Raw genomic sequence first — 24,489 nt, forward strand, 5'->3', positions numbered from 1 at the left:
TGGCCAAGAAACCGCAGAGTTGCAATTCATGAGCCAATGAGAGGTAGGGAGCTTTGCTTTACTTCCTGGTGTGAAGCTATGACGTTATTTCAATCACAGGATCAATGAAATTAATCAGATTTCCTGTCTTTTTTCATCTGATTTATTTATAGCTTTTCACTCTTTTTCCTTTTTCTAGTAAATGATTCCATCCTCTCTTTTTTTTTAATTCAGTTTAATACTGAAATCAGATTTTCTGTCTTTAAACCCTCCTCGTTTATACGACCCTTTTAATCCACACTGCTTTGTTTCATTTGATTAAAAATATTAACTTTGTAATCTGATTCCTTGGATGGTTTTTCCTGAATAGCGAGTGATGTTAAAATGCTGAAATCCAGTCTGCTGGGAATGAATCTGTCATCAGTTTCTGTTTGTGAAAACTGGCAAATTTTATCTTTTATAAGCTACCCCTGAACCAGAGATGTCAGAACCACAGTACCTGGGCCAAGGATAAACGGAACCAGACCGTAGTTCTGTGGTCCAAAGTCTTCTTAACATTAAAGTCTGCATTTCATTTGGAAATCCAGGTCCCAGAGTCTGAAGGAAGAGTGGAGACGACCAGAATCCACGTTGCTTGAAGTCCAGTGGGAAGTTTCTACAGTCTGTGATGATTTGGGATGCCATGTCATCTGCTGGTTCTGGTTCACTGGGTTTTCTGAAGTCCACTGTCATCACAGCCATCTACCAGGACATTTTAGAGCACTTCATGCTTCCTTCTGCTGACAAGCTTTATGGAGATGCTGATTTCATTTTCCAGCTGGAATTGGTACCAACCCACACAGCCAAAGGTACCAGTACCTGCTTTAATCACTATGGTAACACCAGGAAAGTGTCTTGACCCAAACCGCACAGAGAATCTCTGCAGTTCTGCCAAGATACACCAGAACCTGACCTGAAGGCTGCTATCAAAGAAACCTGGGCTTTCTGAACACCTCAGCAGAACCATAGGCTGATCTCCTCGATGTTACGCTGCACTGATGCAGTAATTTATGCAAAAAGAACATGGACATATGGTTCAGTAGGTCCATATTTCTGTGTTGAAATCTGCTTTCAGTTGGTCAGATGTAATATTCACATTTTCTGAGAAACTGACTTCAGGGTTTAATTTGCTGTAAACCAGAATGATCAAAATTTACTCAAATAAATGCTTAAAATGCTCTATATAACCAAATCAATAAATTCTGGTGGTCCAATCACTTCCATGGCTGCAGGTGTGGAGAAACATGACTGACCTGCAGAGTCCTGACCTCGACCTTCTTGAACAACTTTGGGATGAATTAGAGCGGAGGCTGCAGTTCTGGTTCTGATCTAACTATGAGCACACCCCTGAACCTTGGAAGATGTTTATAGAATAGTGCTAGTTGCTGTTGATGACAGTGGTGGGTCCATCAATGAACTGGACCTTATAGATTAAGAATAGGATGTCCTCAAAGCTCACGTACGTTTAGAGGTAGACAGTCAGATGCAATATAGTGTTTGTTACTCTATATGGAATGAATCAGTATATTCTAATTTATTGAGATCAACCTGTGTTACAGTGGTGAGCAATAAAACAAAAGTTCAGAAAATTAGGTGAAAACTTGACATATGTAAGCTTTATCGGAAGAAAATAACACGGAGCCAAGTTCAGAACTGTGTGGTATTCCACAGGTGATTGCTGTTACGTGGTAACAGGTGAGGGGAATCCCATCCTGCTCCCCGCCACAGTGAAACAGAAACTGATCCCTGAGCAGGTGTCTGGTTCCTGGATCATCTTCCAGCACACAGATCAATACTGGGCCCTGTAACTTCACTGCCACCAATAATTAGCAGGTGTGGCGGAAAACTTCCTGTCAGGATCAGAGTCTAATGTTAAATTAAAAATAAAAAAAAATCAAAGCTCTCTAACGTCGAAATCTCGCGGTGTTTCAACTCTGTCGTCAGGGATATTTCCATTTCCATTAATTTGACACCGTGCCTGCGCACTACCGTGCAGTGCGAGTGTCGAGAGCGCGCAACTGCAGCAGATTGTCGCGCGGAGGGCGGGGGGAGCGCGCTTGATCTTCATCGCTGCTCATCCAGAAATTTACCAGGAGGACCAGGACCGGAGATCCAACAGCACCCTAAGCCTGCCGGACCGTTCGAACCTTTTGTGCATCCGAGTAGAACCAAAGAACCACCGGCGAGCCTCAGAAAACTCACCGTACCCAAACGCACCGGGCTGACTTGCGCTCCTCCAGGTAAGCGAGGAGGAACCAGCGATCCGCAGAGATCCTGATCTGAGCCCAGAACCACAGAGGCGCAGCGCGGACTGGAGGAGCTCTCGCTTGGCTTTTTCTTAGCCCTCGGAACCGGAGCTCGGAGCCGGAGCTTCGAGTTGACTCGGCGGGTGCAGCCAAAAAGAGGTTGGGGGAAGAGCGGCCCGGATCCGCCGCCGCTCCGAGGGTTTCTGAAGACCGCTGCAGGAGGAGCAGCTGCGGTGCGCGGAGACCCGGGGGCTGAGGAGGACCATCAACCGGCCGCCTCACCCATGGGTTAGACCCGGACTGGTGGTTCAGAGCAGCCCACAGAACCCCGGAGGGTCAGCTCTTACCTGTACGCACCTGCCGACCCTGACCCGACCTGCGGGGGCCGGATGATGTAGACGCCGCTGCCCCACCAGCAGCAGCACAGCTACCGTTCCAGGTCTTAGGACCCCTAGATCTTAGGCTCTCAAGTCTCAGCACCCAGGTCTCTGGACCCCAGGTCTCAGACCCCCAGGTACCCGGTCAAGAGAAGAACCATGCCGGCGGGGATGAAACCGCTGGAGAAGTTCCTAAAGAAGCAGACCACCGCTCTGACGCGGGCCGGGGGGTTCGGAGGGGTGGGTGACAAGGCCAGCGGTGGGACCGGAGCGTCCCGCAGGAGGGCCAGCCTGTCCCGGGTCGTCCCGTTCTTCAGGGAGACCTCACCTGAAAGCGGACACGCGCGGGAGGTGTTCAGGTGAGAGCCGGGGGGGTCTATGGTACAAGCATATTCAAAAAAGATGTTAGAAATTAATCTTAATGAAATCCTAATGACGCTGACCCAACTGAAGGTTAAAGTTTGGTGTCATCTAGGTCCAAAGAGGCAGAAAAAAAATAAACCTCTTGACACCTTAACCACAGGCTACTTTATTAGGCCACCATGCTAGCGCTGCTTTGGACCATTTTGTGCTGCCAGAACCTTTGTCATGAATCCAATAAGGTGTGAAACATTTCTCAGAGACGTTGGTCCATTTTGACATGAAGCATCACACAGTTGCTGCAGATGATGAGAACCTTCGGTTCCACCACATCCTGAAGGTGTTCTGTTGGATTGAGATTGAGGACTATCCTGCTGGAAGCTGCCCTCAGAAGACGGGTCATCAGAATTTAGGTTCCTTCATGATGCTCAGTTCGAACTTCAGCCCGATGTCCTCACCCTGTCTGGGTCAATAACTGCATTGGGTTGCTGCCATGTAATTGGCTGGTTAGGCTTTCATTCTGAGATGAAATTAAAGTGGTGTTCCTAATAAAGCGGCCAGCAAGTGACGAGCTGAACCATGTCTGATTGGCCAGAAACCGGTTCATGTCATCGGTTTTACTGTGTTTGGTTTCTGCGTTCCAGCATAGTCTAAAACAGAATGTAAAAAATGTAAATTCAGAGAAAAAATTTTTAATTTCTAGAAATTATTCCTTATTTTATGATCTAAAATTAAAAAATCTGACTTTCTGAAGAAATTAAATACTTTTTACATGAATTTATGTTTAAATGATGTCAATTTTCTCACTCAAATTAGTGACTTGATTGATCATTGAGTTTCCCTAACAGAGATTAATGTTCACCCACCCACAGACCATAACACGGTCATTTTTTGGGCCTTTTCTGGACTCTTAATCTAGACCTGTGGTTCCTAAACCGAGTCTAGATCCCAAGCATCCAAGAAGGAACAGATCACTAACTGGGATTTAAATAATCAGTTTCAAATGTGCAATAATCCCGTCCAGAACTGACCTAAGTTCTGATATAAGTCGCTCCACCTGGAAGTCTGATCTAACCGTGTTTCCAGAACATCCAGATGTTAAAACCAACTTTGTTCATGTTCTTATTGAAACCAGAACCTTCCAAAATCTGGTCTAGAAATTCTAGAAATTGTAATTGTCTGGAAATGTGTTGATTTTTAGGATTTCATTTTTAGTTTTAGTTCAGATAAACACCTCCAGGCATTGAAGGTTCTTCTGATCCAGGAGCTGAATTTCTAGTTTTATTTTTCCCCTGATGATGATTAAATGATGCTAAAACTTTCCAGGACGTATTTTATCATAGTTCTGTCCAAATATCTGTGGTTAAAACAGCCAACCAACAGTCATCTCCTGATTCAAGATGTTTAAACCTGATGGGACGCTTTTCCCCTACTCCACTGCTTTGGGCCCTCTCAGCCACCGTACCTCACCGTACTTCTTATCTGTCAGCAGATATACTGAAGTTGTGGACACATGAATGTTGTTCAGCGGAGAGCCATGATTGAAAGCTGGACATGAAAAGGCCCCAGAGATGCATTCTGATGTTTAACGGCCGGGTCAGAGACAGAATAATTACAGGAGAAATATTTGAGATTTTAACATTATCATAAATCCAGCCTGCATTCATGCCGTTTTGGTTTATCTTAATAAATCTGAATCATTTTAGCTGTTCATGTCAAACTGAGGTTGTTCCAGATGTTTGAAGCAGCATCTCCTGATGCTTTGGTTCTGCAGAGGGAGTTAAACTGAATGATTCTGATGTATTAAAGTTGAATAAACAGTCATCTGTAAGAAATCGGACCTCACTGGAATCATCAGTTTCAGTAACTTTAACCTCTGACCCCTCCAGCCCTGACAGCGAGGACCCCCCCTCCTGGCCGTCAGCTGCGGGGACTGGGCTGGCCTCAGTTCCCTGCAGCGCCAATGGCTCTGGCTCTGGAACTGGATCTGGTTCTGGCTCTGGTTCTGGAGGAGGAGATGTCCGCAGTCCATCTCTGTCCAGCGATGAACAGAGCTCTGAGGCCAGTCTGATCACAGAGACCAGCTGTGGAGGAGGAGGAAGTGGAGGAGGAGGGACGCCTCTTCATCCTGATACTCCGGACAACCTGACCCTTTCTGTTCTGGATGGAGTGGCTGGAAAACGCTTTGGACACTGTGCAGGTAAGACCTTCCCTGCAGGGAGAACACAGCTTGATGGATGGATGGATGGATGGACGGACTGATGGATGGATGGATGAGTTGATGGATGGATGGATGGATGGATGGATGGATGATGGATGGATGGATGGATGGACGGACTGATGGATGGATGGATGAGTTGATGGATGGATGGATGGATGGATGGATGATGGATGGATGGATGGATGGATGGATGGATGAGTGGATGGATGATGGATGACTGGATGGACGGATGGATGGATGGATGGATGGATGGATGGATGGATGGATGGACGGACTGATGGATGGATGGATGGATGACTGGATGGATGGATGGATGGATGGACGGACTGATGACTGGATGGATGGATGACTGGATGGATGGATGGATGGATGGATGGACGGACTGATGGATGGATGGATGAGTGGATGGATGATGGATGACTGGATGGATGGACGGACTGATGGATGGATGGATGGATGGATGGATGGATGGATGGATGGATGGACGGACTGATGGATGGATGGATGAGTGGATGGATGATGGATGACTGGATGGATGGACGGACTGATGGATGGATGGATGACTGGATGGATGGATGGATGGATGGATGGACGGACTGATGGATGGATGGATGAGTGGATGGATGATGGATGGATGGATGGATGACTGGATGGATGGATGGATGGATGGACGGACTGATGGATGGATGGATGGATGGATGGACGGACTGATGGATGGATGGATGGATGGATGGATGGACGGACTGATGGATGGATGGATGGATGGATGGACGGACTGATGGATGGATGGACGGACTGATGACTGGATGGATGGATGACTGGATGGATGGATGGATGGATGGATGGACGGACTGATGGATGGATGGATGGATGGATGGATGGACGGACTGATGGATGGATGGATGGATGGATGGACGGACTGATGGATGGATGGATGGATGGATGGACGGACTGATGGATGGATGGATGAATTTTTTGAGTAAATAATAAATTTATCCTAATTTTCAGAACCAAACCTGTATAGATCTTCATCAAGACTGTGGACTTCGAGTCATTCAGTCATCCACCCATTAATCCATCATTCATCTATTGATCAACTATTTACTGAAGATATCTAAAATATGTGTTGACCTTTAATAAAATAATCCAAGTAATAATTTAAATATTTCAAAAGTATTTTTCAAAGAAACATTTTCAGTGCAGGGAAACATTTAATGGTCATTTTAACTTTCTGAAATGTTAGTTCATTAAAGGGTTAGTTGGTGTGAGTTCTGAGACAGTTTGCTGAGTTTCTCACTAACAGGAGGTGATTTTACTCCCATTTACAAACTCTCACAAAGGACTCTTTATGATCCGCCTGCTGTGTTTGTTCTTCTGGTTCTTTTGCAACGTGTTCTGTTCATTAGACGTTCACAGTTTGTCTCTGAGAAGCCGCAGAGCCGTGACGAGTTCTGTTCCCACAGAACCATCCGCTCAGTAGCAGGAATCAGCAGGATAACTGAAACGTGCGGCAGGCAGAATTAAAACAGTCATGTACATTTGTTCACAAGCCGGATAAAAAATAACATTTAAATAGCTGTAAAACCATGAAAAATACTAAAATATGAAACATAGTTTACCTTGGTTTATACCTTTTAGCATAAATAATTTGCATGATTTATGGTAAAATATTTGACATAAATAAACATGTTACAAAATAAAATAAATGGTAAAGTTGGGTTTATTTTAAAAAATATAGATATTTTTATATACGATGAGGTTTTTTAGAGACAATATTGATATTATTATATATCAATATGGTTATATTAGTATTTTGTTTGCATAATACAGTAGTTATATAATTATTAATTATAGTTGTACACATTTTTATGTATTATTTATGTAAAATCTGAAGTTAAGTTAGTTTAATTATGAATATGAAATATACATCATAACTTCAATCTGTTGGAATATTTATTTAACTAAAACAATTCACCAAAATATTTAGGAAATAATAAATAACAGTAAAATTATTATTTTTTTGCTATAAAAGAAGAATTTTTAAAATCTATTTTCATAAACATGCTCTTGTGTTTTGCTTCTGCTTGTCTGGCATCAGTTGACAGAAGTTCTGTTCTGCTTGGTCGTTCTCAGTGACTCAGTGATGTCGTAAGCGAGGAATCGGATCAGCGCCTGGGCTGTCTCAGCCCGGTTAGATTCTGCTGGTGTTGTTCTGATGAGACAAAGTGAGACTTTCAGACTGAATCAGAGGTTCACGCTGATGCCGGAGCTCAGATGTTCAGATTCATCTGATGGAGCCTCAGTTAGATGGTTCAGCTTCACTTTAGCGGTGCTTCTGGAGGTACATGTTCTGCTCACAGCCTTCCGACTGCAGCAGCTCTGTTGAGGTGAAGCAGGACCAATGAGTGTTCCTGATCTTCCTTCAGTGGTCTGGAACAGAACCATGCTGCAGTTTCTGAACAGTTATGAGGATCGATGGTGCTGATTGGGACCTCCTACATCCTCCTACATCCTTTAGTGTCCAAGCAAATGTCAAAAATTCCCATGAAGGTGGTGTCCACCCTGAGCAGCAGATTCATGTGTTTGAAACCATCCAAGGTGCGGTGTGGATTTGTATTCACCCCCCTGAGTCAGAACTTTGTAGAACCACCTTCAGCTGCAGGTCCAGCTGCTGGTCTTTTGGGGGTTTTTTCCTCCACCAGCTCTAAACATCTACAGATAGCCTTGCCACAGATTCTCAGTTGGATTTAGGGCTGGACTTTGACTAGGCCCTTCTAAACCATCCCATTGTATCTCTGGCTTTAGGGTGGTTGTCCTGCTGGGAGGGGAACCTCCACCCCAGTCTCAGGTCTTCTGCAGTCTCAAACAGGTTTTCCACCAGGATTGTCCTGGATCAGGTCCATCCATCTTCCCCTCAGCTCTGACCAGCTTCCTGTCCCTGCTGAGGAAAACCATCACCACAGCATGATGCTGCCACCACCATGTGTTACCATGGGGATGGTGTTTTCAGGGTTATGTTTCAGAAGTAGACCAAAAGCTCAGTTTTGGTCTCCTCTGAGCAGATCACCTTCTGCTTCTGAAGGCAATGGGTTGCACTGAATTTGATCTTGTTTGTGTTTTTTGTCAAATAAAATATTTTGTGGATTTGAAGTTGAAAAGTTTCAGGGGTGTGAATATTTTATGAGGTGTGTGTAGTCACTCAGTGAGTTCCTCAGTGTTTCCTACGAAAGAGCAGACTTTGTTTCCAAACCGTCTCCTCATCCAGTCTCTGGTATTCATTCCTTCTAGCTTCCCTGCTGTGATCCAGATGGTCCTGGGTTCTGTTAAAGCTCTTTGGAAAAACAGTTCTTCTGGCTTTCTGAAGCTCTGTCAGCAGTTGTCTGTGGTTCCTTTGCCCCAGTTTCAGTCCAGAACCTTACCCAGAACTGTGTATGCTTAAAGTGGACAAGAGGATGCCTCTGTTCCTCAGATGGACGGTATGTGAACGTCAAGTTCTGGGAGTCGCTGCTTTCTGCTGGAGTCTCAGTCTGCAGCTGAAAACTTGTTTTTATTTCATTTCAGTCTCATGACATTTCCTCTGTCTCAGGTTATTTCCTTCTGGAATATTGGGAATGATGGTGATGGGATATGATTATTACGGGGAGCTGTGTTGACGGTTGACTGCTTGGATCTCCTCATTGAGCTGATGATCCTTCCAGCAGATGATTTGTCTCAGTTTCCCTCAGTGCAGCATGAAAACGGCGGCTGTTGGTCCTCTCAGACAGCCTGACCCGCATCCAGCTTTTATTTCAGCTCAGAACGTCTCCTGAACAGGCTCGCAGGCAGGACGTTTGGACGGTTTGAAGAGCAGGTTCTACCTCACGGTGCCTCCTCACTCAGCAGGTTTTACCTGCTGTACGTGGGAACTTCTCACCTGCAGCAGTGCTGGGAAGCTTTACTGATTGGTAATCCAGTTACCTGTCAGTGTGTGTGTGTGTGTGTTCCACAGACATGGCCTCTGTCAGTGACATCAAGCCCTCTGATTGGCTCCCTAAGCTGGGAACAGTTTGATCTTTAATAATGAGGCAGAACCAGGGCAGATCCTGCTGCAGGTGGGATTTTCTCACCTGATTACATCACTTCCTGACAGAGCTGCAGCTGAAATACAGAACACAGTTCAGGGTTCTCAGGGAGGGAACAGATAGTTCACCTGGAAACTGCATGGAAAATACCTGGAATATCACAGCTTCCCAACAATTAAATGAAAGCAAAAGCTGCGTGTTAGAACATGTTACGTAACCAGCGCCCAGCATGGCGAGAGGGCGTGTCCAGGCAGGTGTTCAGGTGAGGTGCTGTCACGCCATGGAGCTAAAGGTAAATAAAGTTTCTCCTGAAGGAGCTGCAGCTTCAGGGGTTCAGACCTGGTCCAGGGTGAAAATTCACAGACACAAACATAGCTCTAAGTGTGTGTGTGTGTGTGTGTGTTTGTTTGGCCTCCAGAAACTCTAATTAAGTCTCTTTCTGAGGCTCTAATTAGACGTTTCAGTCGTTTTATTGTCCAGCAGGAGAAAAAAACAACAAAATTAAACTTTTAGACACGATAAAACCATCGAGCTCAGAGACACAAACAGAACCTCGTCAGTCACACAAAAACCAACCCAAACTGTAGGAGAACCCAGCTTTTATTCCAGTATTATCCTGCTTTCATCCTAATTCTGTCTGTATACCAACTTTATTCTGATTTTATTGTGGTTTTACTCTGATTCTATCCGGCTTTAATCCTGATTTGATTTTGGTTTCATTCTAATTTTATCCTTATTTTATCTCGCTTTTAACTTGTCTTCATTTTTATCCTGGTTTTAAATGAATAAACTTCAATAAGTGGCTGTTTCTGTTCATCAATCTATCTGGAGTCCATCATCCTACTCAGAGAATGATTATTCACAAGTTAAAAATATTTAAAATGGCCATCCAATTGTCCCAGGAGCTTCTGCCTAAGGTCAGAGCTTAAAGGTCAGAGAAATGACCAGGGTTGATGATGTGGCATGTTCTACACCTTGCAGCCATTAAGGTGGACCATGATCTTCTCTGTGTACCAAAATATTCTAGAGTTAAGTGTCCTACAGCTGAAGCTTGGTGCAAACTGGGTCATGAGTGGGACAATGACGATCACGCTCCTGCTCCATCTTCTTTACATTCAGCCACTTAGAGCTGGAGCTTCACCAGAACAGTTTAAGAAGCAGTTGGTGATATAATGATGATTGAATCCATCTGAGTGAAGTTCACACGTTCCCTTGGTTGGAAAACTGTGCAGAGGATGAAGAAACAAACTGATCCGTGTGTGGGAGGAGGATTTTCTTCAGAGAAGTGTTCCCACTCATTTACCTCTCTGGATGCTTTTACCTTCACTCCTCCTCCTCCTCTTCGTCGACCTCTCTGAGCTGCACGTTAGTCCTGTTTGTGCATCGTATGAACGTTCATGTTATGTGTGCAGAAGAGGCTCTTTTAGCACCTGTTCACATAGCAACCAGCTCTCTGTGAGACGCTGGGAGAAAAGGAGGAGTGGGAGGCGGAAAGAGAATGTGAGCCGAGGAGGTGGGAGGAAAAACACTGAAATTAAAGCTCCAGCTGGGAAACATGCAGGAAAACCTCCAACTTCTCCTCATCCCTGCAGCTGGAGGGATCACATGTTCAGCTGCTGCCAAAGATACACAGAGAAATGTAGAATACGATGGTTTATGGGTCGAATCAACCCAAACATCAGAACAGAATCAGAGATTCTATTTTTTGGTCCTATCTGTAGGTCTCCACCTTTCCTGAGGTTCTTCATGGATGAAAGCACTTAAAGAAATGTGGTGGAAAATGGGACGTCCCTTCATGAATGTCTGTGAAATGACTGGATTCAGTCATGGATTCAGAATGAGACCCTGAGGTCAGAACAATGTGCTCTTTAAAACCTTTCTCCTTCGTTCTGGTTTCTCCTGCTGTCTGCCCTGGGGACCTCCTGCTATGAACATGTAAAGAGGCACGAAACCTCTTGTTGAAGGAAGGTCTTCAGTCTTTTCTAAAACACAAAGTTTTAGATTCTGTCTCTGATGTTCTGATGAACCTCTGCACAGTAGAGCCGCCTCTCTGCCAAACAGAACATTTTCACTGGTTAAACGCTTATTTCCATGTATGAATGCAGCTTCCCCTCCATGGTGTCGTCCTCCGGCCCGATCCACTTTAACCGCTCCTTTCTGCACGGCTTCACATTGTGAAAGAACCTTTCTCTGCCAGCTTTAAAGCCCACATGTGAAATATTCCCGTGTTTGTTTGGGATGAAAATATTTTCCACCTTTCATCTGACAAAGTTCCTGCATAATTCAACAGGAAAACAAACGGATCTGTTTACATCAGCCGGAACCCAGATGGATCAGCGCTCACTCTAATCTGATCTTCTGCTCGTTTACATCCTTTAGCTGAAGCAACAGTTTGCAACGAGGTACCAGCAGACCCAGATGAGCTCATTGTTAGAAGGTATCAGTCAGGAGAAGAGTAGAAAATAAGTCCTCATCATTACCACAGCACAGTGAGGACAATCAGGACTAACTGGTTTGGAGAACTTTTTCCAAACAGAGTGAAGATAAAAAGACTTTCATCTGCACGTTCTAAGAACGTTCCTCAGCAGTCTGACCAGATGCAGTAAACTGAGTCGAGTGTTCCTGCAGCTCTTCTGTGGAGCAGAGGAACATCAGAAGCTCTCTGAGGAACATGTTTAACATGTTTCTGTCTTAAACAGGTGAAGCTGCAGGGAACATCTAACTATCTCCAGCAGCTCGTCTGCATCCTTTCCTGAACTTCTGTAGACAGTTTGTTCACTCGACGGTTTGGCTTCTTCACACTCCTTCAGTTCTTCTCTGGCCTGCAGCCCATCACAGCGTTTCTTCATCCCTGTCGGCTTCAGCTGCTCTCTCTTCCTCCTCCTCTTCCTCCCACCATCTCACTCTTCCTCTCTGTTTCTCACCATCGTTCCTCTCTGCGGATCCTGGGATCTGAGTGCTGGTTTGACTTTAATCATCTGTGATAAAGGAATCAGGAAGTTCTTCTTTTCATTTTCTGATAATCTCTGACCCGGTTGGGTCTGCAGTCTGGTCCTGATCATTCCTGCTGTCCTGGTTTGGTGTCGGTGCAAGTCGGTAAGATCTGTTCCACACTCTGTGGTCGATGTTGTCAGATTTCCCTGATCCCCCCTGTGCTTGAGGCCTGAAGAAAGACCTCCAGATCTTCAGCTGGAACTTGGACTCATTTGTCCACAGAAGACATGTCTCCCTCTGGAACGGGCTCAGGTTCAGAGAACTTGCTGTGTATTTGATCAGAGTTCAGATGTGACCTTCTGACCCTGGAAGACATTTTTGGAAGCAGAGGCTGGTTCTGCCAACTGATGGTGGTCTTCCAAGGTTCCATGTGGAGATGCTGATCCAGAGATGGGATAGTTTCTGATGCAGAGCTTCCTGAAGGCCCTGAGATGGTCCAGTAGTAGATGTCCTCGAATCCTTTCATGGCGCTGAGCTTTGACTCACCCGATCCAGACAGAACTGCTGATCAGCTGAGCGTGTTCTGGTACCAGACTGGGTCAGCACTGATCTGGGTGGACATGTTGGACTACTCTTTACATTTTTACATGATTTGGTTCTGACTGGTTTCTGTTCAATTTTTAAGGTTTGTTTTTTATTTTAAATAAAATAAGAACAAAGTTTAAAAAGGAAAAAACACAGAAAATAAATTTAAATAAATAAGAAAATAAATAAAAAGGAGAAAAATGATCAAAAATTTCCAGAAACTTTTTCTGTTTTAAACATTTTTAAACCCGACTCCTTCCAGAACAAATCCTGACTGATCTGAAATTGTTCTGTAAAACCTCCAGAACGTATCTAGATTTGGACCATATTAGGTCTGTTTCTCCTGGTTTCCTACATGCTTTCTGTTCACAGTTGACCCGTCTGCGTTTAGAACCAGAACTGACTGAAACGGCTGTTTCTCTCTGGACATTCAAACTGGGTCAGGACCAATGTGGAATTTCAGTGTGGATGTAATTCTGGTGTCAGTCTGGACTCATTTGCCCGATATTTACTGGTATCTAAATAAGAACCTTAGGCTCGGCTTTAGACGGGTTTTGGAACAATATGGGTCCATTTTGGACATTTTTAGACTGAATTCCTTCCAGTTTAGCTGAAATTATTCTTTAGCGGATATTTAGGCTGGTTCACTTATATTTGTCTAACCTTTGCTGGTACCACTGGGTTCTGAGCTAATTTGAACTGGTATTGGACTGGTTTTTGGTTCATGTAGAACTTTTTCAGACCGGAATCCTGAAACGGGTTGTTATCTGAAAATGTTCTGTCTTCTTTGTTTGAAATCTAATTTCTGGACTGATGTGTGGATTCTGTTGGGTCGGGACTCCATTTTATTGGTATTAAACTTTGTCTCTAAGCTTGTTGGATGTTGGTAGGTTAGGGACTGGTTCTGGACCGGTATTTGTTAGATCGGACTTCCAGAGATGCTTCTGTCTGAATTTACTGTTTTGTTTATATTGTTTTGAATTCTATACTGGAAAATTCAAACGGGTTTGGTACCAATCTGGACTAACTTGACGCGATCCAACTGGATTTGGATCAGGTTCATGGAAATTTGACGCCCAGGTTCTGACACCTGCTCTGGTCTCCTGGAATCTTCTGAAAACATTTCTTGGTACTCTGTTTCAAGGGACAGGGATCTGACTGGAGCATGTTGAGTGATTAGTTCTGAGGATGAACGGATCAGTTCTGATCCGTTTTCCTACAGCATCCACTGTGATTTCTCTCCTTCCTATCAGTTTCTTCTTCTTCTCTCACATCCCCCCCATCCTCTCGCTGTCGGCAACGTGTTGTCTCCATGGAAACCGCCTGCAGAGAGGCGGGCTTGGACTGGACACACCCACTGCAGCATGGCTCTCTCTCACACACACACACACACACACACAGCAGTGTATTTTAGTAAATGTGACCACAGGTTTGAGGCGCGTCGCGCTGCTTCAGCATCTTAAATTACAGCCGTCGTCTCTCTGCTCGCTGTGTGTCACGGCTCAACATATAATCAGAGGAAGGTTTATCTGCATCCTGCTCTGAGACACTGTTTTTCTGTCAGAATTCACTCTGCGTGTAGAAAACAGGAACCCGTGAGGCTGGAAACAGAACTGTCCAACCGCTGAGCCTCTGTCTGAATTAGTTTAGATGGTTTAAAGCCACCACTCAGTCTCCACCTGGTTGATTTAATATCATGAATGAGCTTCAGTTTCAGTCTTTAATAGACCAGGCTGAAACTGAAGCTCCATGCTTTCTGAGCGCTGCTTGTATTCATGTGTGCAGCTGTAGTATTCTCTCTGACCACAGGTGAGTTTCAGTGTTCAGGTGGAGTCCTCTGGTTTCAGATGGAAATGTTGATGCTGCGTTTAGGTACACTGTGTATATTTAACCTCTCTGTGTGCAGAAACCCTGCTGGATGACTTCATGTTGACACATCCCATCTTCCTGACGGCCGACAGGCTCCAGCAAGTCCTGCTACAGCAGTATCCTTCTCCTTGGCCTGCTTGAACACACAGTGAGCCCGGTAGAATGCGCTGACGGCGCTGCGATGTGATGTGCATGCCCAGGTACATGCATGGGTGTGTTTAATGCGATCAGAATGAGAGATGAGCTTCGCAGGTTTGACTTTAAGGGTATTATCAGCAGCTTTCTTTCAGTTGTATAGCTGCGAGTTGTATTTTCCCTCTTCTTTGCCTGCAGGCTGACACCGCCTCAGCTGCTCTGCTTCATGGTTGTTCTTGAGGGTTTTTTGCCCCACCTTCTCTCTGTGTGTTTTTGTTCCAGAGGAGAGAGAAAGATCATTCCTCCAGGTTCAGATTCCAGAGAAAAGCACAACACGTCCAAAAAATCTCTCTAATGATATTTACCTCAGAGCCAGATCCGGGAACCGCTCCTTAACTCTTACTGTAACCAGAACTTTTTTTACACTTTGATCTCATTCATCTACCCATCCATCCTGACCCCTCCGTGTCCTGAAGACAATGAACTCTAATTACCTTCAGTGTTTGTTCTGTTTTGGGGTTTTGCATAAAGTTCTTCACACCAAATCTATAACACAAGCATCCTGCTGAGACACTGTAAAGTTCTTGGTAGGACCAAGATGAGGTGAAAAAAGGAACTTTGGGAATGTGGCCCATCTATCTGGATGTGTCCGGTGAGCCCTGGTGTCCAGCCTCCTCCTGCTGGAAGATGGCTTTGCCTGAGTTAGAGCTGAGTTAGGTTCAAACCTCCAGCCATCAGCTCAAGTTCATGCTGATGTTCTGGGGGAGCAGAGGCAGCGGAGGTAATGCAACATGGCTCACTGTCCTGTGTAGTACAAACACTGCTCATGTGGAAATCAGAAACACACTGTGACTGGTTTCAGGTGCGTCAGCAGGTACGACATGTTTGGACCTTCCCTGAAGGAACTACGCCTAACGAATGACTGAGGTGAGGAATGGAAATGTGTCCGACTGGTGAATCCACATTTTATCCCCACACCCCAAATTCTGAATCTGTTCTGCCTCAGCCAGAATCTCACCCCAAACCCGCAGGTGAAAATCTGCAGCTTTCCAGATGGTGACCATAGCCTCAGAGTTCTAGTTGCTGATTGTATTTCTAACTGTTTCACACTCAAATGACTCCATCCTCAAGTCTCAGAGCAATGAAACTAAACACGACTGCATCATCCGCAAACAACTTTACAATCTGAATCCTCCCGACTGTTTTACTTTCACACGCAGAACGCTCCAAACGTCACCGATCACTGAAACTAACATGGCTGCATCATCTGCAGATAACTGTCAGCTGACCTGGAAATCCTGGACGTCTGTTGCCTGGTGCAGGAAATGGACACATTCTTCTGTTGGGTGTGTTAACATTAAAAAGAGTTGATTATTTCAGTTCAGGACTGTGCTGATATTAAAACTGCTAGTTTTTACATGAATCCTCCCCCACAGGGAGATGAAGAGGAAGAGAGGGATGTGGGTGGATGAAGAACAGTGAAAGAAATAGATGGGAATAAATCTTTCTTTGTTGTATTAAAGAGATGGATGAAGATCAGCTTGAAAATTATGTGTTCAGTTGACCTCAGGTTCTTCATTCAGACACGTGCACCTCTGTCCTCCATACAGGATTAAACAGCCATAGACCTGAAGAATATCTCTTTTTAATGGAGAGCAAAGCTTCATGGGAAATGTAGCTGAAATTCTCTCCATCAGACAAACAGCTGAAAAAGCAGCTCATCAGCGAGCCAGAGGATGAAACATCCAGTGTGTGTGTTGGTGAGGCAGCTGGATGAGAGTTTCTGTGTGTCTGCGGTGTAATGTGGGTCATCATGGTGGCGTCTCTGTGCTGAAAATGATGCTCCTCCTGCTGTAACACAGAAGATGCATGTAGGTTTTTATGTGCCGCAGCAGAGGAGGAACCACATGTTTCAGACCGAAGCTGCAGCCTCGTTTCCTCCTTAACGCAACGCTCTTCCAGATTCACACTGGAGGCTGAGGGGGGGCGCAGAGAGGGGGAGAGGCGAGATGGAGAGTCGGAGGCGGCGATGAGCGCCGCAGAGAGGAAGCAAGCGGTGTTGAACATGGCCTTCAGGTACCTGGACACCTACAGAGAGCTGCTGCAGGAAGAGGGAGAGCGCAGCAACAGCTTCCCAAAGGTAGCAACTCACACATGAGCAGTGCAACACCAGTAGTCATCAATAACCAGAGTTAAACATCAGACTTTACACTCAGTCTGACCAAGCGTTGGTTAGATTAGGTGTGAAAGTGTGAATCCTTCATCAGAACATTCATTTCCATTCAGACTGCATTAATATTTCTCTGAGAATCTGTTTTAAAGATGCAAAATTAGAACAAAGATTCTGCATCCCGTTGTAGTCTGGAGGCCGATCCATGTGCAGAACAGATGCATGATGCCTCTGTTTGTCCCGTTCAAACCCAGGTGAATCCTGAGGTTTTTCTTCTCATTGAGGAAATGTCTTGTGATGGACGCTCATCTGCTGCAGATTTGTTTTAGGCTGGACTCTTTCGCTATTCCCTGTTTAGCATCCGGGTTTACTGCTAACAGCTCCTTGGATATTGTGCTTGTTCCAGACCAACAACAGGAAACTCTTTCCCGATTGCAGCCTTTGAGTAAAACTACGTAATCAGCGTGTAAACTGTCTCAAAGAACGAGACACAATCAGGCCTCAACATGTCTGACTTCCTGATAATTATCAGTCACCCCCTGCATTCACGGTAACGGCCTGATGGGAATCTCCAGGACCGGGACCTGATTCTGGGAAGGCCGTTGGCCTGAACAGGAAGCAGACAGAATTCCCCTAAACTGAAAGAAAACAGCTGAACCTGAGCTGCTGCTGGCGTTGGGTCCTAATGATGAGTCCCTGCAGATTGTGAGTCTGTTTGTTGCATTTGTGTGCAGGAGCTGTACATGTGTGCGATTCAGGAGCTGACCCAGTATCCTGAGCTGGTGGAGGACGTCCTCAAGCTGCAGCGATGGACTGAGATCTTACACTGCCCGTAAGACTCACACACAGAGCGCTTTGAGCCAGAACGTGATGAACCATCCATCATAGCTGAGGAGCTCTGAAGATGCAAGATCACTGTGGCTCAGAACGTTTCTTAGCAGCTTTTTGGCTGAACCATCTGAATTAATATTCCACATGCTGTATTTGTCAGATATTTATCACAGGTTTCTGTGCTGTCTTGCCTTTTATTTTGGGTATATTTGTGTCTCCAGCTCCAACGAGGAGAAGGAGAGCAGGAAGAAGCAGGTCCGTCCGCTGTTCAGACACTTCAGACGTATCGACGCCTGCCTGCAGCCCCGTGAGGCCTTCAGAGGCTCAGACGAAAGTACGACGCCCACAGATACCTGCAAACATGAACACACACTTGCAATACAAAAGCTGTGCTGCACTGTGATCTGTAAACACACGCACTCACAATTGAAATGCAAACACAGCTGCAATCTGTGGTCGGGATAAACAAATCACAAGTCAACACACCCTGAACAAACACACAGATCTGAGGTTTGGACTTTACAAGCCAGCCGTTCAGGCGTTGTTCAGCCAAATGACAGCCTGCTGTTCTACAGACGACCTGTAGATGGAGCCAGAACCTCTATGAGGACTGATTTCTCAGGAGAAATTCCCAGCTCACTGTGATGTTTGTGTCTGTTTGCAGTCTTCTGCAGGGTGTACACCCCGGATCACTCATACGTCACCATCCGGAGCCGCCTGTCCTGTCGGGTCGGAGAGATTCTAGCACTGGTTAAAGAGAAACTCCAGTACAGTGAAGACCAGCCAGTTTTGCCAGGAAACCTCATACTGGTGGCGGTCACCTCAGCTGGAGGTCCGTATGCCCATAAAGATGTTTTTCCTGCTGTGTGTGGACTCTCTGATGGCTGATGGATGCTGTGTTTTCAGAGAAAGCCGTGTTTCGTCCAAGTGACGAGGCCGTCTTCACCACGCTGGGAGTCAACACTCACCTGTTCGCCTGTGAACCCTCTGAACTCGACTCTCTGGTGAGGATCCATTTCATTGATTGGGTTTTTGAAAGGTTGATTGATTGTAGGATAGCAACAGCCAATGAAATCCGAGATGTCGGCGCGGCGTCTCAGTCATCCAGTTCATGCTGATCCCTGCGGAAAACATTCTGTTTGTGCACACAGTCATAGCCCATAAAGCTGGTTCTGATGCTGATTCTGAATGATTAAAATGTTCTGGCTTCCTGGAACGTTTCTACAATCAAAGTTTTAAAATTTAAATCAAAATAAATGAATTGACTTTCACCTACAAAATGACCTTTGTGCTAGCCGTATGTGGGACTCAGAGATCATCATCTTTTGGACCATATAAGTTTAAAGATGCAGTCAGATCAGGTCAGAGAAGTCCAATATGGATGAAATCAGTTCCAGGCTATTACTAAAGATTTCCATTGGGCATTAACAAAGTATTTTTAAATTGAACTGAACTGAGTTTCTTCTAAGATTAGATTGAACCTGTCAGACGGTTTTTCTTCCATGGACGAAATGAGTTTTAACGACTGTTACTGAAACGTTCTGCTGGTGTTTCTTCTCATGATGAACAAGTTTATTTGTAGAGAACATTTCAGCAACAAGACAATTTAATGCTTTACATGAGGAAAAAAGTACATTGCAGTGACATGTTAAAGAAAAGTAAAGAAAGAAGAGTTGAACTACAGACTGAAATGAATGAACTCAATGCTTTTGTAAAATCCTTAGACTAAATGGACCCTGCAGGAAAGTCTAAATCTTTAACCCATTCATTGATGCACTTTGTGCTTTTTGGTCCATATTTTTTCACCATAAAATCAACTGTTTCTCCCCAGGGAGGAGGTAATTCCTAGGAAACCTTCTGGCCCATTATGCCTCTGGGTAATGGGGGTATATTCCTTTAAAACTGGTCGGCGTCTGGACTGAGAATCAGAACCTTCTCTGTGCTCTGTAACCCCCCGAGCCCACCTCAGCCACGGTCAGTCAGGGAGGGGCCTTCTGCAGTGAACTGCTTCTCACTGCACATGACGAGGTCCACCACGCTCAGGTCTAAAGTAGAAAATCCTAATTGATCCCAGTACAAAACTTTAAGATTTTTAAACATATATTAATTATCAGGACCTTTTAAACTTTTTTAAATTGTATAAGCAGTGCAGTTTTATAAACAGAACAAATCTTCCTCACTCCATGCCACAGACTTGAGTTCCTGGCTCAAGACAAGGATCATCCTACTCATGGATACTCATAAATACTCATAAATACTCCTAAATACTTATAGATACTCATGGACACCTGGTTTACCCTTAAATCATAACTCAATCCTGCAAATAGAACCAATCAAACTGTAGGAGGGACTGACAGCATCTCTAACATGAATACAAGCTCAGTGATGAGTCGGACTCACTGCATAGATGCCAAATGTTATCCAACTCTGATCCTAACTAGCTGGGTCATTTCATGTCATTTTCCTGACATGTAGCACCACATCATCAGTGACTGTGGTGCTGTTGCATAAAACAAACACCGACACAATGAACCATAACTCTGTCATGTCCAGCTGAAGCTGTCTGTTGAGACTGCACTTACCTCTGGTGGTCATTCTTTATCTGGTCCTTGTCCATGATGACCACATTACATCCAATCCAGATGCTTCTTTTTAGTGTATTTTATCTAAATGGGTAAAACTGAGAGCTTTGGAGGTTATTCAGTGACATTAAGGGGTTTTGTCCTGCAATCCTACATTTGACTGCCACAACCACACAAAAAGAATGGTCTAGTGTAGAATCAACCCAGTCCAGAAGATTTTAGCCATTGGCTCAAACAGAGGTTGGTCTATTTTGTAGAATTCAATGTAAAATTAGTCCAACTAAGCTATTTTAATCCCACAAAAAGTGAAAGGTGAAAGGTATAAAGGTGTGGTATACCCCAGTCAGACCACCAGACCATCTCAGAACATCACAGAGACTCGGAGAAACATGAAAAAGACTTTTATAAAAGAGTAAGAAGGATTGAATTAGGAGAAAGATAAAGGTCTGAAAACAAAGCCTTGAGGGATGCCTACGTTAGTTCCCAAATTTCCCAAACGTAAAGCGGCTTCCTGAAGTTGGGTTCAATGTGCAACAATAAAATCGTATTTCTTACTTCCTTCAGCTTCCTCTTCCTGAGGAGATCCACTGGACGCCTGGTGACAGTAAACTTCATGACATGTCGGCGGAGGAAGTAGCCAATCAGCTGGTGGTGTTCGACTGGGAACTTTTCAGCTGCGTTCATGAGGTGAGAAAAACCTTAAAACCTGGGATGTTCTGATGAAATAAAACAGAATGTATGAATCTGCAGCTCCTTGTGCAAATTTTAAAGAATGTAGAAAATGTCATCTTTTTTATCCAGCTGAACTTTGCAGCGATTGGTGAAGATCACAGTTGGTAAAAGAGATGATTAAAGTTATGTGCGCCCCCTTGTAGGTGGAGTTCATCTGTTATGTATTTCATGGTGAGCAGTCCCGCTGGCGCCCCCTTAACCTGGAGCTGGTACTGCAGCGCTGCAGCGAGGTGCAGCACTGGGTCGCCACGGAAATTCTGCAGTGCCAGTCGCTGCCGAAGAGGATCCAGCTGCTGCGCAAGTTCATCAAGATCGCAGCACTGTGAGTCCGAACGCTCCATGTCACACATTATGGACCGGCAGGAGACCATATGGGGCACACGCTATAAAATATTATAAAAATGAAAACATTTTCCTTTTATAGTGATCAGCAGATTTAAATATTTTCCATTTCCTGAATTTGATTTTATGAAATATGTCATGATTAAATATGTCTCCCACAGAGACAAACCTGATTACTGCAGCTTTTCAGAATAGGATCTCAGATGAGATCCTATTCTGTTTTTGGTGTGTCTTCTCAGACTAACACAGGGATCAGTATCAGGCATAAACTGGTCATTCAGTAGCTCTCTGCTGCCTACCAGTGTTAAGGATGTAAAATGACACATTTCTTCTCTGTGTTTCAGCTGCAAACAGCAGCAGGACCTGCTGTCGTTCCTGGCTGTGGTTCTGGGACTGGATAACCCGGCTGTCAGCAGACTGAGGCTCACCTGGGAGGTACGACCCGATGAGACCAAAACCAGAGACCAAATGAGTAAAAATGCTCTAATTAAACAGCTGGGTTCTTTGAAACTAACACAAACCCACTGCTGGAGGAAACAAACTGGTTCCTTCAAACAGAACCAGAGCAGACAGATCCTCTGTCTGATTCCATAATGAATTCTGTTCTGTTGTGTCCAGGGTCTTCCAGGGAAGTTCAGGAAGCAGTTTCAGCAGTTTGAAAGCATCGCTGTGAGTAATCCACATTACTGCTCAGTCTGCACCAATCAGAACTGCCCTGGTTCTCAAAGATGATGCTCATCTCTGGCCTTTTTCTCCTCCAGGACCCCTCCAGGAACCACAAAAGCTACAGAGACCTGATCACCAGCCTGAGACCCCCACTGATCCCATTCACCCCACTGCTGCTAAAAGGTGATTTTTGTGCTGCTGCTGGTTACTTTGAAGCCTGAAGGATAAAATGACAAACATCTGATCTGTTGTACTGTACATCTAAGAAGCAATCAGGGGCAGTTAAATTCTGCTCTGCTGGGAGATGCAACACAGACGTTATTCCTGCAGTTGTTTCATCTCAGAGGTTCATCAGTTGGACTTTTGCAGAGTGGTCGGTTCATTCTCAGGTAACTGCGGCTCCACTGGGACTGTGTTGGCCTCCAGCTGAGGACTAGATGTGGTTAATTAGACCTGCTGGCCAATCGGCTCTTTGTTCTTCTGCAAAACAGTCCCACACACACACAAAGGTTCGTCTGCATCAAAGAGTCTCCTCTCCTGTAGGTTTGTGAGAATCTCTGAAGAACTGTGAGGAGCTCTGGCAGAAACGTTCTCTGCCCCGTTAGCATCAGTTGAAGTTAAGCTGGACCTAAAAGGGAAAAGAAATGGAAGCGAAAGTTTTTATTATTTTCATATCTGAAGAAATTTATGTTTTCAATAAGAATTCACAAAGCACCCCCAGGTTTCTCTATGTAAATAAATATCAGATAAATAGATTCAACTCAAATGAATTAATCCAAGATGGTGTGCAGGAGACTGTGCTCCTGCAGCTTGAAGCACTCTGTCTCCATGGCAACACAGTCAGAGAACAGGATGGATGAAAGTGGGTTAAAAAGGAAAATGTGTTTTGTAGAGACGAATCTGACGCCCTCATAGGGTGAAAAGTTAAAAACTCTGATTTAGGGTTTAAAAAAGTACCCATTAAAAACATGTTCATGGTTGTTGGTCAGGAAAATAAAATTCATTTCCATCTTTGAGATAAAATATGCAAAATAAAAGTCCTAAAACAAACCAAGGGATCTGATGATCCAAGAAGTGATCCAAGAATGCAACTGGAAGTTGCAGGAGAGTGATCTCACTACGTTTGAAGCACCAAACTCAGGCATCAGTGCATGACAGTGGCCTCCCACGACGAGATTAGAGAGAGGAAGGTCTGCAGCTCAAACATGAGTTCAGCTCATTAAGATTCATGTGTTGATTTCTCTGTTGAGGCAGAAGAAGCTCAGAGACCTAACAGACCGGCACCGCTCAGAGGGAATTAAAAGCTCCCGGTGGTGAACCAGTCTGCATGTAGTTCACTACAGTGAGGAAAGACTGTGTGACAAAAAGCAACTAATTAATACAATAATAATTGAAAGCAGTGAAAGGAAGCAGCTGAAAGTCTCACTTTTCTCCAGATAATCAGTCTGTGTTAGTGATGAGAGTTTGACTGCACTACAGTAATGAAGCTCTCCATGCATGAGGACACCGCCTGTCCCTCCACTTGAAGTCCACAAGTCCAGCTGCCATCAGATTTCTCACAGCAACGAGTTATTTGGTCCTAAAAGGCATTAGGTTGAAGACGGTCCATATGTGGTGGATGACAGCTACCGCTATGCAATTAGACTGCAGTCAAACACCTGCTCTTTCATTTGACTCAGACACTGAGGAAAGATAAGTTGCAGCTGAAGCTATTTCTTGTGAGTAAACCACCAGGGGGAACGTTCAGTGAGAGGAATGAGATGTTCTTTATAAAGCTGAGGTGAAACAGCAGAGATGCTTCACCATAACAGACTTTCTATCACCTGGTCTGGTCTCTGGCTCTGCTTGAGTTTTCTAGCTGTGGCTTTACCTGCGTGGTGTCTCCATCACTCACCTCTTTCATGTTCCTACAAATGAAGCCAAGATTTTGCATTAATCTGTGTTTTAGACACCATTTTTGGTTTGGTTTGGAGTTTTTGGTTTTGTTCACGGGTCTCCATTCAACATTGACCCTCTATTGTTACGACTCTGATGCCCATCAGACGAAGTGCTGCTTTGCTTCATCAGTGAGATTCATTAATGGTCTGATTTGTGTCGGTTACAGATTTGACGTTTCTTCATGAGAGTTGCAAGACGTTCCACGGTGAACTTGTCAACTTTGAGAAGATGGTGAGTTTATTAATCCCAGACTTCAGGTATGTCCCGATGAAGACCTCTGGTGTTCAGATGTTTGAATCATGGCGTAAATTATTTAAGATGAGTCTAAATATTTTCCAGCCATGCAGCCAAATCAACTCTAATGTTTCTAAAGTTGTTAACGTGGTTCATCAGTTAAGGAGCGAAGTGACAGAAAAGTCTAA

General features: G+C 44.6%; 1 protein-coding gene across 1 annotated transcript in view; it reads left to right on the forward strand.

Annotated features, from left to right (window-relative positions):
• The first annotated feature begins 1,980 nt into the window (after positions 1–1,980).
• The window catches only part of LOC124862962 (rap guanine nucleotide exchange factor-like 1), a 23,829-nt gene continuing 1,320 nt past the window's right edge, over positions 1,981–24,489 (forward strand). Inside the window, exons 1-14 of the mRNA XM_047357173.1 lie at positions 1,981–3,000; positions 4,891–5,201; positions 14,709–14,787; positions 16,769–16,946; positions 17,711–17,808; positions 18,029–18,141; positions 18,472–18,639; positions 18,714–18,811; positions 20,954–21,076; positions 21,265–21,443; positions 21,808–21,898; positions 22,082–22,132; positions 22,225–22,312; positions 24,234–24,298. Coding sequence (XP_047213129.1) covers positions 2,801–3,000; positions 4,891–5,201; positions 14,709–14,787; positions 16,769–16,946; positions 17,711–17,808; positions 18,029–18,141; positions 18,472–18,639; positions 18,714–18,811; positions 20,954–21,076; positions 21,265–21,443; positions 21,808–21,898; positions 22,082–22,132; positions 22,225–22,312; positions 24,234–24,298 — 1,842 coding nt within the window. The 5' untranslated portion in view covers positions 1,981–2,800. The remainder of the gene's footprint in view (positions 3,001–4,890; positions 5,202–14,708; positions 14,788–16,768; positions 16,947–17,710; positions 17,809–18,028; positions 18,142–18,471; positions 18,640–18,713; positions 18,812–20,953; positions 21,077–21,264; positions 21,444–21,807; positions 21,899–22,081; positions 22,133–22,224; positions 22,313–24,233; positions 24,299–24,489) is intronic.

Source organism: Girardinichthys multiradiatus, chromosome X, assembly GCF_021462225.1.
Source record: "Girardinichthys multiradiatus isolate DD_20200921_A chromosome X, DD_fGirMul_XY1, whole genome shotgun sequence".
In the NCBI taxonomy this organism is placed as follows: Eukaryota; Metazoa; Chordata; class Actinopteri; order Cyprinodontiformes; family Goodeidae; genus Girardinichthys; species Girardinichthys multiradiatus.